Source organism: Triticum aestivum, chromosome 5B (genome assembly GCF_018294505.1).
Source record: "Triticum aestivum cultivar Chinese Spring chromosome 5B, IWGSC CS RefSeq v2.1, whole genome shotgun sequence".
NCBI classification, from domain to species: Eukaryota; Viridiplantae; Streptophyta; class Magnoliopsida; order Poales; family Poaceae; genus Triticum; species Triticum aestivum.
The window spans coordinates 347,462,981-347,478,956 of NC_057807.1; the positions used below are offsets into that span (position 1 = coordinate 347,462,981).

The 15,976-nt window shown below is 44.5% G+C and overlaps 2 protein-coding genes across 3 annotated transcripts; both read left to right on the forward strand.

The window, feature by feature from the left end:
• Window positions 1-4,897: 4,897 nt before the first annotated feature.
• On the forward strand, window positions 4,898-9,854 carry LOC123111789 (histone-lysine N-methyltransferase, H3 lysine-9 specific SUVH4). Of its 2 annotated transcripts, none has more exons than XM_044532665.1 (4): window positions 4,898-5,134; window positions 5,260-8,125; window positions 8,478-9,289; window positions 9,382-9,854. In XM_044532665.1, exons 2-3 carry the CDS (start codon window positions 5,274-5,276, stop codon window positions 9,046-9,048), a joined length of 3,423 nt encoding a protein of 1,140 aa, XP_044388600.1. In that variant the 5' UTR covers window positions 4,898-5,134; window positions 5,260-5,273; the 3' UTR covers window positions 9,049-9,289; window positions 9,382-9,854. The 2 variants fall into 2 exon arrangements, with proteins under 2 accessions (XP_044388600.1, XP_044388601.1); XM_044532666.1 differs by having other exon boundaries at window positions 4,898-5,112.
• A 1,270-nt stretch (window positions 9,855-11,124) lies between these two features.
• Window positions 11,125-15,911, forward strand: LOC123111790 (CRM-domain containing factor CFM3, chloroplastic/mitochondrial). Its single transcript, XM_044532667.1, has 9 exons — window positions 11,125-12,395; window positions 12,542-13,061; window positions 13,152-13,282; window positions 13,667-14,017; window positions 14,173-14,329; window positions 14,417-14,709; window positions 14,794-14,853; window positions 14,944-15,033; window positions 15,301-15,911. The coding sequence occupies exons 1-9, from the start codon at window positions 11,160-11,162 to the stop codon at window positions 15,382-15,384; spliced, it is 2,922 nt and encodes a 973-aa protein (XP_044388602.1). The 5' UTR covers window positions 11,125-11,159; the 3' UTR covers window positions 15,385-15,911.
• Window positions 15,912-15,976: the final 65 nt, after the last annotated feature.

A 15,976-nucleotide genomic window follows, 5' to 3' on the forward strand; every position in this document is an offset into this window, starting at 1 on the left:
ATCAGTGTTAAATCAATTCTTGAAGCTCGGAGTGCTATACAGAAGAAGAACTTGGACCAATGTACTTCGATGCAACACCTTTTAATTGGTTCTATGTTGCTCCAGGTTACTCCACCCCAGCAAGAAGTGAAACCAAATTTTAGGACTCCACCAAAAGGGCTCTGATCCGTTCTGAAGGAAAAAAGAAATATTCAAGTTTATTAGTACGTGGTTGTAGAGTCTAAAGGTTGTATGCATGGCCTTTGTTTTCTTATGTTCTTTCTGAGTCACCACTAGTTACGTGAGCAATCTGAGTCCGGTAGGATCCAACGTGATCAACGGTGCCGAATATTTAATTAGTTAAAATCTTGCTTAGTTTAAATAGGAGATAGAGTCCGTGTGAGTAAAGCTAGCTTGTACGTCGGTTTCGCGTGCTTATATAACGGGCACGTTTCGGCCTTGTACGGGAGGAGTTTTTTTGGGTTACCGTGAGATTTGTTTTTGATCCTGAGTTGAATAAAACCAGAGAAAACGTTTCATGTTGGGGGATACCAAATATCTTCGTTGCTGATCCGTGGGGATTTTGTTGCTGCTGTGCGTGGAGTCGATCCAATCTACTTGACGCAAGTTTCGATTTTACGGTCTTGTATCTTTGCTTGATCGGAAGTTTTTGTTTTTCTCCGCTAGTACCGTGAAAGATCGGACCAAGAACGACTCGCCATCTAGTCGAGTCAATATCATTATGAATCTGCTGTCAAATTACTAATAAACAATGCAGAATTGGAACTTTTATACTGATAAATGTCTACTGCACTAAAAGGTCTTATATTCTTTTAAGGTTTGGCCCTCCTCAACCTATTTTAATAGCACTTGCCCCCACCCTCATCCCAATCCAAATTTTTTGTCTCTGCCATTGGTTCCTTGGACGGTCGAATGTTATTAGGGTGATTTATTTTCCTTCTGGGATACTTATATTATGAAAATATATATTTTAGGTTCAGATTGGTAAAAAACCCGAAACCAATAGTATAGTTATTCTTTGTGCAATGATGAAAACTAGTGTCAAAAACACTCTTATATTATGGGATAGATGGAGTACTTTTTATGACAATTGGCCTAGAAACCAGATTTAAGGAGACGTGAATTTTGCGGAACCAAAGATCCCAAAAAATTAGGTCGGGCCAGTTAGGTCAGTCTTTTTTTCTTAACACAGTACAGACGCAAGCGCTCATAACCCCAATAAACGCACACACACACATCCTACCCTTACTAGCAGAATGCCCGTGCGTTGCTACGGGCTATCCACCATGTTATCTTCAACATACGGGTCCAACACCAAAACCCCATCCTACGATGCATCTTCCCCTTTTCTGTCGGAACCTCCCCTTCCTGCTCGGTGTCCCGTTGTAGCGGGACATTTCTTACCGGAGCCACTTCCTTTAAAATCAGATGATGTCCACCTCATTATCGTCGTGCATTGCAACACGGATGAAAATTTTCATGTTTATAATATAATAGAGTAGGTTAACCTAACACATACTATCAACACAAAACAACAAGTAATTATAGAAATCATTCTCAAAGGTCCATTCAACTTTGCAAATGCACACTGACGTAGGAGGCGAGTGAAAATGTGAACATATTCCTAGTCATCAATATGCTCCACCTCTAGCCTGCATACCATTCATTGCTACAAGGGATAATTGTCATTCTTCTCTTTCTCGTCCTTCCCTGCATCTTCTTCTAGCCTCTCCGTCAACCAGCAGCAGGTCAACATTAGTATGCTCGTCATCAACGCATCATCTTCTTCTTTCTCATTCCTAACTATTTTCTCAAATGTTATTTCTTTCTTTTTTTGTTTTATTTCTTGGAACATTCTTTCTTTCTCCAACACCGTAGACCACTTGGTGGCTTTAGTTCTTTTCTACAATAGCATGAACCACCTGACCAATGTTGTGTCATGTTGTCCTCACCCGCGAACATTTTGACAACAGTCGGCGTGTGTACATCCTGTAGAGCATAGTCGTCATCCATCACGGTGAATGCTAGATCGCCCATGTTGCGAGCTCATCATGGTTGTCGTTCATGTTGGCAAGCACTGTTCGGCTATGTCGTTGAGAGCATGTTGATCGTACGCCCGTAAGAAAAAAGATATGTTATTTTTGTTGTATTAGGGAACTTGTGATTGCCAATTGATAGTAGAGATAATAATAATGGCATAGCATGCCGGAGTGATTTGTTATGCGGGAATATCTGATTTTGTTTTGGAAGGTTATCAAGAAATATCTTATGTCTATCTTTTAGGAAGGTGATCTCACATATATGATGCGATTTCTAAATTCTTAATTACTTGTTATTTATGTAATTGATTTGAATCAGCACCTGCCAAGGCAAGCACGGAACAAGATCCACTTAATGAGATTTGGTTTTTTAACGGAAGGGAGAAAAACTAGCGGAAGGGGTGATGAGAGGTGGTACGAAATAAAACAAGACGAAAAAATACCATACCAGGCTACCAACTCCTCCATTAGAAGTAGAGATTGTATTAGGAAACTTGTGATTGCCAATTAATAGTAAAGATAATAATAAATAGCATAGCGCACCGAAGTAGTGATTTGTTATGCGGGAATATCTGATTTTGTTTGGGAAGGTTATCAAGAAAAATCTTATGTCTATCTTTTAGGAAGGTGATCTCACATATATGATGCGATTTCTGAATTCTTAATTACCTGTTATTTATGTAATTGAATTGAATAAGCACCTGCCAAAGCACGCATGAAACATGATCCCCTTAATGTGATTGGGTTTTTTAACAGGAGGGAGAAAAACCAGCGAAAGGGGTGGTGAGAGGTGGGATGAAATAAAACTAGACGAAAAAAAGGCCATACAAGGCTATCAACTCCTCCATTAGAAGTAGAGATAATTGTCATTCTTCTCTTTCTCATCCTCCCCTGCATCTTCTAATTCTAGCCTCTTCGCCAACCAGCAGCATGTCAACATTAGTGTGTTCGTCATCAACGCCTCATCTTCCTCTTTCTCATTCCTTGCTAGCTTTAGTTCTCATTCCTAACTATTTTCTCGAATGTTATTTCTTTCGTTTTTTGTTTTGTTTCTTGGAACATTCTTTCTTTCTCCAACACCGTAGACCACTTGGTGGCTTTAGTTCTTTTTCATTCTTATATGCTTAGAACACCCCTGTTTTCTACAATAGCATGAACCACCTGACCAATGTTGTGTCATGTTGTCCTCACCCGCGAACGTTTCGACAACAGTCGGCGTGTGTACATCCTGTAGAGCATAGTCGTCATCCATCACGGTGAACGCTAGATCGCCCATGTCGCGAGCTCATCGTGGTTGTTGTCTATGTTGGCAAGCGGTGCTCGGCTATGTCGTTGAGAGCCTGTTGATCATACGCCCATAAGAAAAAAGATATGTTATTTTTGTTGTATTAGGAAACTTTTTTTTAACAGAGAAAGGCGCACAAAGCGCCAACATTTTTATCCAGCTCAATAACATCTTACAGCATGAAGTACATAGCCCTGAAAATTGATATTGGAAAGGAGGGAAATTACAGGGCATGTCCTATTTGAATGAGCTGAAGCAAAACAACTAATGTTAGGTTCTATAGAACATCTAAGAACCTGATGGGCCACATTGTGAGCTATGCCATTGATCTCTCTTGATATATGAAACACCTGTGCTTGGAGATCTTTAGTAAGAGAGAAAAATTCAGCAAGATATTTTCTGATGGACCAAGGGGTAGAATCAACCAAAACACTTCTTTCTGCTGCCGCTTTTGCCAAGGAGAGACAATCAGTGAGGAAAGTAAGCCTATTAATGTGAAGCCTGTGAGCAATTTGAGCTGCAAGAAGAAAAGCAAGGGCTTCAGCTTGAAGAGGCTTGTGATTGCCAATTGAAGTAGAGATAATAATAATGACATAGCATGCCGGAGTGATTTGTTATGCGGGAATATCTGATTTTGTTTTGGAAGGTTATCAAGAAATATCTTATGTATATCTTTTAGGAAGGTGATCTCACATATATGATGCGATTTCTATCTTAATTACCTGTTATTTATGTAATTGAATTGAATTAGCACCTGCCAAGGCAAGCATGAAACAAAATCCACTTAATGGGATTTGGTTTTTTAACGGGAGGGAGAAAAACCAGCGGAAGGGGTGGTGAGAGGTGGTACGAAATAAAACCGAACAAAAAAAAAAGACCATACCAGGCTACCAACTCCTCCGTTAAAAGTAGAGATTGTATTAGGAAACTTGTGATTGCCAATTAATAGTAGAGATAATAATAAATGGCATAGCACACCGGAGTAGTGATTTGTTATGCGGGAATATCTGATTTTATTTTGGAAGGTTATCAAGAAAAATCTTATGTCTATCTTTTAGGAAGGTGATCTTACATATATGATGCGATTTCTGAATTCTGAATTACCTGTTATTTATGTAATTGAATTGAATCAGCACCTGCCAAGGCAAGCACGAAACAAGATCCCTTAATGGGATTTGGTTTTTTAACGGGAGGGCGAAAAACCAGCGGAAGGGGTGGTGGGAGGTGAGACGAAATAAAATCGGACGAAAAAGACCGTACCAGTCTACCAACTCCTATAAATACCTCCGAGAGACTGAGACGGCATATCATATTTGAACCTTGGTGGGCTGGGGATACCACGGTTCTCCTAACCATCCAACCACAGGTTGGTTCGCGGTTACGTCAGACTTTAAAAGACCAAATCTTTCTTCATTTATATAAGGAAATAAAAATCAAATATTGGCACAATCAATTTTTTTAGGAAAGTTGTATCTACGCATGAATACTTTCTATAAATACACCGGGCATATTTCTCTTCTCCAAACATAGTATTTTGTTTTGTTTTGAGAATTTCTCCAAACATAGATATGCACAAGCAGAGCATCATCGGGGCCCCCAAATTCTAGGAGCACCCCCCTTCCGTCCGTCGCAGGCTTTAATGGTCGCCTAGCGCCAGCTCGTCGGAATCCGGGAGTCAGCTTCTCCACTTCCCTCCGCCTCTCTCGCTCGCTCGCTCTCCACCCACATCGCCAACAGCCAACACCGCCTCCGCCGCCGCCGCGGCGGCCCGTCTGACGTCTGTGCAAGGTGAATGCGTCGGCTCCTCTTGGTACGGTAGTAGTTCGTCGGACCGTCCCGCTGCGGGATATGCGGCGGAATCTGAATTTTAGTGTTTGGTTCTTATCTTTTTCGTCGGGGTTGATTAAAGTACCTTTCTTTTATCCGGATTTGTAGGGGCTTGTGTTCTGATGGTGGGGGTGGAGCCGCCGGCGCCGCCCTCGCGGACGCCCATCGCCGCGCGGCTGGCGGCCCGCGGGGTCAGGCCGAGGAGGGTCTCCGCCAGGCGCTCCTGGCCGCCCGGCTGCGGCCGCTTCCGCGCTGCTCCGCCTGCCCCCGAGGCCGGCGACGGCGAGAGGGGCGCCACCAATGGCGTCATCCAGGGCAGAGTGGAGGAGGCGGCCAGTCACGCGGGCGTTGCCTCGGCGGCGGCCCGGCCTCAACCGGATACTGAAGGGTTGGCGGAGAGGACGAAGGAGGTTGGAGATGCAATCGACGCCGTCGTTGTTTCATCGGCAGCGTGCAACGGCGACCTCCCTCACGCCCCGCCTCAGCCGGAGACGATGCCAGAGGAGAGGAAGGAGGGCAGAGAGACACACATGGACAGGGCCGGTGTTTCCCCCGTGGTGTGCAACGGTGACCTCCCGCACGCCCTGCCTCAGCCGGAGACCGAGGGGATGGTGCAGATGAGGAAGGAGGGTGGAGAGGCACACATGGATACTGCCGATGTTCCCTCTGTGGCAAGTAACAGAGATCTTCCACACACGCCGCTTCAGCCGGAGACCATGGTGGTGGTGAGGAAGGAAGGTGGAGAGGCGCAATCGTCCAGCGGTGGCGATGCCCGCGGTCAGGCAGAAAGCAGCGCGATCGAGGTGATGCCGCTGGCGTTTGCTGCCCCGAAGAGTTTTGCTGTTGCTGCTGCCAATGGTTCCGTCGAGAATGGGGGAGATGGGGCTGAGTCATTGCTGATGGAGGGGAACAGAGGCCTGGGGAGTGGTCGATTGGTCAGGGAGGAGGATGTGGCTGGCAATGGCAATGGCAGTGTGATGGAAAACAGAACGGGTAATGGTGAATTGGAGAGAAAAGAGGATGGGCATGATACAGTGAGAAAGAAGAGGTGGTTGATGTCTGCTGTAAATCCCCCTCCCAAGAGGAGGGCCATCTCAGCTGTACGCAATTTTCCACCTGGCTGTGGGAGGGATGCTGTTACTGGAACTGGCAGCAGAGTTGAGGAAGGGTCAGTATTGGAAGCCACGCCTATCAGTTTCGCTACAAGGGGCGCCTCTGTAGTGGATGCCTTGACCACGGCTCCAGTTTCAGGTCATGGTGCTTCCTCGATGGTCGTGAGAGATGCTTCCAGTGAGGAGGTGCAAGGCAAAAGAGCAGAGGTTGTAGGAGCGGGTGATGGTGAGGTGAGAGGCAAATTCGATGGAAGCTTGCGGAAAGGTACTCCTAAGACTTATGTGAGAAGTCGTTTTGTTGATGCAAAGACAAAGGGCAAACGACCAAAGAATGTCGCAATGAATGATACATTGCGAGATGATGTTGGGGTCTCTGGAGACGGCACGCTGAAAAACAGGAATTCAAGAGATGATGTGCGCTCAAATAGTAACACGGAGCATGGCGTTGTGAAGTTGAAGAGTTATGGCATAGGCAAGGACTCTTTGATCAGCTCTTCTAAGGAGTCCAAGTGTGGAAATCATGATATGACCAATCAAAGTGAAGAAACCGATGATTTGACCTTAATTAGTGACAAGCTAATCGTACAAGCATTGATGGCTCCAGACAAATGCCCATGGACAAAAGGAAGGAAGTCTAATGCTAGTGCTTCCAACTCTCTTACTCCTAGGAACAAGTCTCTTCCTCCTAAGAAACCAAAGAAAAAGGACGCTACTCCAAGGAAAGAATTGCCCCCCAAAGTGACACCTTCTACATCGGCCGTGCATGAGAAAATTGAGCATGGAGAGTACTCTTGCTTGGAAGATGATGACAACCCTATGGCATTAGTTGTCCCTGAAAGGAAAGAATTGTGTGTCACTCTCCCTCCTTGTGCTCCTTTTGGGGACCAAAGTGTTGATGCTCGAAGCAAAGTTAGGAAGTTGCTCAAGTTGTTCCAGTTGATATGTCGGAAGCTTATGCAAGCCGAGGAACAACAATTACGTAATGTTGGAAGGATTGACCTTGAGGCCGTTGAAGTTCTAAAGAAGTATGATGGATATTCTAAACCCGATGCTATCGTGGGCAATGTTCCCGGTGTTGTTGTTGGTGATGAATTTCATTTTAGAGTTGAGTTGTCGATAGTTGGACTACATAGGATATACCAAGGTGGCATTGACTCCGCCATTGTGGATGGTACCCGCATTGCAATAAGCATTGTCGCTTCCGGTGGGTATCCCGATGAGTTGTCTAGCTCGGACGAGTTAATATATACCGGCTCCGGAGGTAAAGCCACCGGCAAGAAGGAGGCAGAGGATCAAAAGCTTAAGGGTGGTAATCTTGCCTTGAAGAATTGCATCAAAACTAAGACTCCGGTCCGAGTGATTCATGGGTTCAAAGGTCAAAGTAGAAGTGAAGTCGGGCATTCTAAATCCAAGCAAATATCGACATACACTTATGATGGGTTATATGTGGTGATGGATTGTTGGCAAGAAGGAGCAAGTGGCTCGATGGTCTTCAAGTACAAGTTAAAAAGGATCCCGGGTCAACCTGAATTAGCTTTACACATAGTCAAGGAAACAAGGATGTCTAAAGTTCGTAAAGGTCTTCGCTGTCCTGATATATCTCTAGAGAAAGAAAGGATTCCCATATGTGTGATCAACACAATTGATGACGCGCAGCCAACACCATTTGAGTATATCACCAAAGTCATATATCCACCGTCGTATGCAAAAGAACCTCCGCAAGGCTGTGATTGCACCGACGGTTGCTCGGACTCTAGTAGATGTGCTTGTGCAGTGAAGAATGGAGGAGAAATCCCATTCAATTTTAATGGTGCAATTGTTCACGCAAAGCCGCTCATATATGAGTGTGGCCCATCTTGCAGGTAAGTTGTTATTTTTGTAACCTAACTAGACAATAACCATTTGAGTTTATTTTAGTTTGTTCTTTAGATTAAAGAATCTAATTTGCAGAACCTGGAAATGTTTCTTATTGTTACTAAAACTTATAGACAAATCTTGTACCGAGTCTAAGTATATGTTCTGTCCTAGATGTTGGTGAAATATGAGAAATGGCTCATAAACCAAACTTGCTTACCTGAAGTTGGCTCATAAACCAAACTTGTTCACCTGAATATGGTTGGCAGTATTCTTTTGCATTGGACGTTTAGGTTAAATTGAAGTCACAAAATTTCATTGGAATTAGTGAGCTAACTAAATGCTGAAAACTGCATGCAGGTGCCCTCCAACATGCCACAATAGGGCGAGCCAGCATGGTATCAAAATTCCGCTGGAAATATTCAAGACTGGGGAGACAGGTTGGGGTGTAAGATCTCTCAGTTCTATCTCTTCAGGCAGTTTCATATGCGAGTATGCAGGTGAGCTATTGCAAGACACAGAAGCTGAAAAGAGAGAGAACGATGAGTACCTGTTTGATATTGGTCATAACTACGATGATGAAGAACTTTGGAAGGGGCTTCCATCGATGATTCCAGGTTTAGAATCTTCTACCTCTGAGACAATGGAGGAGACTGTGGGCTTCACAATAGATGCTGCAAAGTGCGGTAACATCGGAAGATTCATCAACCATAGCTGCTCCCCAAACCTGTATGCCCAAAATGTCCTCTGGGACCATGATGACAAGAGGATGCCGCACATTATGTTTTTTGCTGCTGAGAACATTCCTCCGCTTCAAGAGCTGACTTACCACTACAATTATACAATAGGTCAAGTCCGTGACAAGAATGGTGTGGAGAAGGTAAAGGAGTGCTTGTGTGGTTCCGCTGATTGCTGTCACAGGCTTTACTAAGTTATTGGTTTTCGGTGACTGGCGATGTTAATGTTCGTATCCGATGGAAATCAGTCCTATAATGGCAGTGCTCACTCGCTTTACCTCTGGTGACCTTGCACTCGCTGACGACATGTAGTGTTTATTTTCTGTGCCAGTTGAACTATTATTTGTTACTGCATTTTGAAGAACATATAAACTCCAATAGCTGACCCTTTTTGGGTGTTTGGGAGACTTTGAAAGAGTAGTATGAAGTGTCCAGGTACGTTTTACTCTTTTTTTCTTTCTAAATGAGATTGTACTGGCTATAACATGAGGTTTAACTGTTGGTCTTTGTTATGACAAATTCCGCAGAATCAAGCATTTTGGCGTTGCACATTCTCCTGTTGAAATCTTCACATGGACCTGGAGGATACAAATATGCAATGATTAGCTTGTATGGAGCTTTGCACTGAACATGCTACTAGTAGTAGGACTAAAGATGGTGGCTACAAGTGCTCGGAGCTGTGTCGACTTCCAGTTGCGATGCCGGGGACAGACTGAATGATAAATTGCTTCTGCACAAGGACTGCCCTGCATCATTTTGCTCAACTGTGGATCGCAAGGCTGTAGCAAGCTGCCGATAGAAGTTGTGGGTTCATGCCCCTTTTTTTGTCTTTATAAAAATGAATTTTGTGGATCCAATAGTGAGCTGCCCTGTCTTAAAGAGTTGCAGCTCTTCCTGCATGTAAAGTTTTCAGTGTTGGTTTGGACCATCAGATAGACTTGCTGGAGTTGTTTCTCAGATGCTACCATGCAACTTCAGGAAATATAGAACATTCCTACTATTCCCACATGTGTTTGCTTTCTGCTATTTGTTCTTTTCTAAGGGGGTGTTTGTTTTTAGGGATTTTTTGGTGTAGGGACTAGAAAAAGTCTCTCTTAGAGACTTTTTAACCAAACAGGAGGGACTACTAGGGACTAAAAGTTGCTTTTCTGGGACTAAATGAAGAAGACTATCAGGGCATGTACAATGCATAGCCCCAGGGTGATGCCTCGCATGCCATGTAGGATCGGATATGACGTAAATTAGGATCGGATATGACGTAAATTAGGTTCGGATAGGGAAGCGGGATCCTCTCCAGGAGGCAGGTGCTTGGAGAGAAAAAATGTGGTCCGGGGTCAAAAGCTGGAAAGGTTGGAGTGGAAAGTAGAGATGCATGTGTAAAGTCTTTATTTTCTATTTCTTAATGAGGCCCACTAGTAGTAGCTTGCATTGGGAAAAAAAATAAATGTAGGTGCCTCAAACTACTTTTGTCATGGGGCATCTGTATTCATATGCCACCATTGTACATGCCCTCAAGGAGAGTCTTTTTTTAGACTTTTTCAACAATGCCCCTCCCTGCATCCATTTCAGAAATGTTCACAGATTTTAAAAATATTCATGAACTAAAAAATATTCACGAATTTAATGATTTGTCTATGGATCAATGTAGGATCGCCACATTCACCTGCAGATAGGCTCAACCGCATCGCACAACCAATTCACTCACGAATGCAATTACCTCGATGCACCATGAGGCTCCATTCTTTTTTTTTACATGAGGAGGCTCCACTCACAAGGAGCTCAGTAGTGACTTAAGATATTTGTCCCGATTAGGAGGTTGACCTATATAGTACTCCCTTTGTTCCTAAATATAAGTTTTTCTAGATATTTTAAATAAACTATAACATACATATATATGTAGACATATTTTAAAGTGTAGATTCACTCATTTTGCTCCGTATGTAGTTACTTGTTAAAATCTCTAGAAAGACTTATACTCCCTCCGTTCCTAAATATTTGTCTTTTTAGAGATTTCAAATGGTTACCACATACGAATGTATATAGACATGTTTTGGAGTGTAGATTTACTCATTTTGCTCCGTATGTAGTCACTTGTTGGGAACGGAGGAGCAGAGCTTTGGGAACGGAGGGAGTATAATTTTATTTCTTTAGCAAAAGGACTTATATGGATAATGATACTCCCAGCAGGCCCAAAAAGAAGACACCGGGGGCCCAAATAAGGTCCAACAAGGTAAACCCACGATATCCTCCTCCTCGTTTCGTCATCTCCCCACACTCCGTCCCCAAAGCTCTGCTCCTCCCTCCAATGGCACTGCTCTTCCCGCCCCCGGCCCTCTCACCCAAACCCCCCTTCCCCTCCACTCTCCGATCGACGCGGCCGCGGCGCACCACCTGCATCAGCAGCGTCTCCTCCCCTCGCCCTCCCGCTTCAGCGCCCTCCCCATCCACCTCCTCGCCGTACAAGGCGCCGGCGCTAGACGGCGGCACGGAGATAAGGAAGAAGAAGACTAAGAGGAACCTGAAGCCGAGCTTCGAGGAGCAGGCACTCCGCCGCTGGTCTGCGAGGGCGCCCTCCCAGCGCGCCTCCTTCCCCTGGCAGCGGCAGCAGCCGCAGCCGTCTCACCGAGAAGACGAGGGCGCGGAGGATCATGAGCCCAGTAGCGCCACGCTGCGGTCCATCGTCGAGTACTTCGACTACGACTCCTCGGAGGATGGCGGCGGCGATGTCGGAGAGGGCAAAGACAAGGGCAATGACGGCGTGGCACACGGCGAGGCGGCCCAGGACCGGGACGAAGAGTCGCGTTCCCAACCGACCTACCTTCTTGGGAGCCGGCCGGTCTCCGCGCCGTGGATGCACGGGCAAGAAGGACCCACCGTCGTCGACCGGCTGCTTTCGGGTCCGGTGGGTGGAGACGAGGAAGAGGCTGTCAGGAACGGTGTGTTCGATGATGAGCTAGATTCGGAGGATGAAGACGAAGAATGGGTGGACAACAGTGAGGTATTGGAAGAAGAGCCAATGACAGTGAACTTAGAAGAGGAATTGTATGAGGATGAGGATCCTGCCGCGCCGACAACAAGTTCTTTTCCGCTGGATTCTATACTGGACCAAGGTTCCACAGGCGGTGGGTTGGACAGGAGTATCAGGCGAAGCAGTGTAAGCTCAATTGTCAACACACTCAGGAATTCGATGGAGGAAAGTGCCAGTGCCACAATTGGGAGCTCCGAGGGGGAAGATTTTGTCCAGAAGCTGGGTTCTGTGCTCCTTCCATGGGAGAGGGAGGAGGGGAATGCGGTTGATGGTGACAAGCGAGGGAGGCACAGCAACACCAAGTTGGCAGAGAGGACTATCCCAGAACCAGAGCTGCGGAGGCTTAGAGACGCGGCATTGAGGATGAAGGAGAGGATGAGGATTGGTCCAGGAGGGGTTACACATGCCATTGTGGAGAGCATCCACAGTAAATGGAAGGTGGACGAGGTGGTCAAGATGAGGTTTGAAGGGCCTCCGAGCCTGAACATGAAGAGAACCCATGAGATACTAGAGGTACCCGTTGCATTGGCCTTCTTCGCCCCTTTGATTTGCCTTATCACTACAGCCACTGATTGAGCAAAAGCCTGTGTTGTATTTTACGATGTTTTCAATTCAGTGAAATCTGATAGGCATTTGTGGTCTTTGTTATTGTCAATCAGGACAGGACTGGGGGAACTGTGATATGGAGGTCAGGGAGGTCGATTGTCTTATATCGAGGAATGAACTACAACCTTCGATGCGTGCAGTCATACACCAAAATTGCAGAAGTTGATTCATCTGAAAATGCTGGCGATGCCATTGGTCTTGTACCCAGCTCTGAAGAGCGTAACTTGCAAAAGCCAACTGTTGAGCATGATTTGCAAAAGCCAATTGTTGAGCGCAATTCACAAAAGTCAAGTGCAGACGATGTGAAAAGATTGAAATCTATCATGAATTTCTCTCAAGAAGCTACGGAAACGTTTGACATCGATAGCTTCTTGGATCAATTGGGACCACGGTACAAGGATTGGTCTGGTCGCAGCCCCATCCCTGTCGATGCCGATTTGCTTCCCGGTTTAGTTCCAGGGTACAAGCCACCATTTAGGCAACTTCCTTACAGGACTAAAATTAGTTTGAAAGATAAGGAAATGACAGCTTTGCGTAGACTTGCTAGACAAACTGCTCCACATTTCGCTCTAGGTACTGGAGTTTGTGAAGTTGATTGCTTGTAATTACTTGTACTTAAGCTTCAATTATTTCTTCACACTATTTTTACATATTTGTGGACAGGGAGAAACAGGGAACACCAAGGCTTAGCTGCTGCTATTGTTAAAGTATGGGAGAAAAGTTCTATTGTAAAGATTGCCATCAAGAGGGGGGTGCCAAACACATGCAACGATCGAATGGCAGAGGAAATCAAGGTAAACCGGACATATTTAAAGATCATTATACCACATTATCTAAATGCTTAAAATCACATGAGATTGCTTTATATGCAGATTTTCGGCTTTGCTTACATTTTTTATGAGGATGCAGTATTTTAGCAATTGCCCCTTATGTATTGCATATATCATACTGTTTGAAACCTTGAAGCGTGAGTTGCTGAGAAAGCAATTCCATGAATGGATATATTTGTTGCTGTATCTCCTTTTCGTACTGTGCGATGTTTTATCTTCCCCTGTTGATTCTTCTGAAGTATGCTTTGGACTCTGAATATGATCGTTGTGTCCCTGCTCACGATACAGCCTATGCATGTTTTTTCATGAGAACGTGTGTCTTGAATCTTTGTAACAAAACACATGCAGAAATTGACAGGAGGAGTACTTGTTTCGAGGAACAAGGAGTATATTATTTTCTATAGGGGAAATGACTTCGTGACTCCTAAAGTAAGGAAGGTCTTGGTGGAACAGCAACAACACGCAATTACTCAGCAGGAACAGGAAGAGCTGGCCAGGCTTAAAGCATCAGCCTCAATTACTCCCATCCCCAAAGCATTAAAGAATCCTCTAGTTGCTGGCACTCTTGCAGAAACTAGAGAAGCCACATTTCGTTGGGGAGATTCACTTAATGACGAGCTGAGGAAAAAGGAGAATAATCGTTTGATTTTGGCCAAACATACCTCTCTTTTGAAGAACATGAAGAGAAAACTGATTTTGGTATGTTCTTCAAAATATACATGTAGAGTGGAAGTCTATATTTTCCTATTTTCACTGCTCATTTCCGATAGCAGTATACTTTCTCTCTCCATATTTAGAAAATCTCATTGCAGTCTATATAATAAAAATTAATAACAACTCTTATGTATGTCCAGGCGAAAACAAAGGTTGCAAAAGCAGAGATGGCTTTGGCGAAAGTTCAGGAATATCTCTCTCCAGCAGAGCTTCCAACTGATCTGGAAACTGTTACAGACGAGGAGCGTTTCCTATTCCGCAGAATTGGCCTGAAAATGAAGGCCTTTTTGATGCTTGGTACAACTGAAACTTTTCACATAAAAGTTGCAATGTAGGACGCATAGGGTGAACATCTCATGATTTACCTCTGTTAAAATTTCATAGGCAGGCGAGAAGTTTTTGATGGTACTGTGCAAAACATGCACTTTCATTGGAAGCATCGAGAATTGGTCAAAATTGTTGTGAAGGGAAAGACCTTTGAACAAGTTAAACATATTGCTATCTCCCTAGAAGCTGAGAGTGGGGGCGTGCTCATTGCACTCGACAAGACAACAAAAGGATATTCAATCATTTTCTACCGTGGTAAGAACTATAAAAGGCCCCAAGTTTTAAAGCCACGGAACCTATTGACAAGAAGACGGGCAATGGCACGGTCCATTGAGCTCCAAAGACGAGAGGTAACTCAACCGTAAACTCTGATCCTCCTCTTTTCGTACAATTTGTACTCACCTTTTATATATTGGATGGCTGGACATTTTCAGGCATTAAATCATCATATCTCAGTTCTGCGACACAAGATCTGGAAGTTGAAGTCACAGCTTGTAAGGCAATTTATATCTGATTTCATCGAATCTAATTTTTCCATGTTAACTCTTCTTGATGATGCGCTACACCTTTGTTATCATCATCAGGTACAGATGAGGGCTGCTGGGAGAAAACAGGACGCAGAGTTACTCCAAACGGTCGAGGACGATTTGTCTTCAGATGACGATAATATACAGGTAAATCATGCATGACCAGGCTGGCTTAGCAAAATACTCGATTAGAGGACCGTTTCCCGCAAGCTAGAGTGATCCCTTGCAAGCACTCCCTACAATCACCATGTACATGTGTCCTTGCATATCGTCTCAGTATCACAGATACTTCATTTTTTTTCTTTTTAAGTACTATCTCAGATACTAATATTAGTCTCGTATGATTTTAGTAAGTTGCTTGAGGCGATTGCCTCTAAAAATTAAGAGGCTGATAGGTAGCTTCTGCTGTCTCAGGATGAAGGGGATGAAGCTTACCTGCAAACTTACGGCAGCGACGATGAGGATGATGCCGACGATGATTCCAATGAATATCTCTGAGCTGTGGCAGTTTTAACCGATGAAACTCCAGGCCAGTGTTCTTCCCTCGCGTGGCCACATATGCAGAACAAGGCAAAACCCAATCGGTAAGGCGATGCATGCCCGTGCGGTATCGACTTCGGCACTGCTACAGCACACAGAAAGTACATACGTAGCCTTCAACTGAAGATGTTGGCAGTGTGTGGTTCATATGACTTGTTACCACCAATGAGGATTTAACTTCAGTGGCATCATTTTGCATTTGCCGCGGGTACCTCCATGCCCCTTATCAAAATGCAGACTAAACGAGGTTTTTTTTTTTTAACATATGGCCAAGCTGGTGTTTCTTCCGAAGAGGGGGTTTGCAAGTGGAAGTGTGTATAAGCTTCCGTGCGTTTCCTTTTGCAGCAGCTGTAGATTACTGTGTGTATGTAGTGTTCTATCTATTCTCCTGAGCCGTCGCAAAATTCATGTGTTTGTTTGTGCCTGTTTGGATCGAAATCTATATTTTCATGTGGAAAATGAGGAATTGTATTTTGGAAAGGTAATTCCGTGTATCGTTCGGCCGTATACTTTGGTTCATGTTTTATCTGTAAAGCAAGCGGGGTGAGAG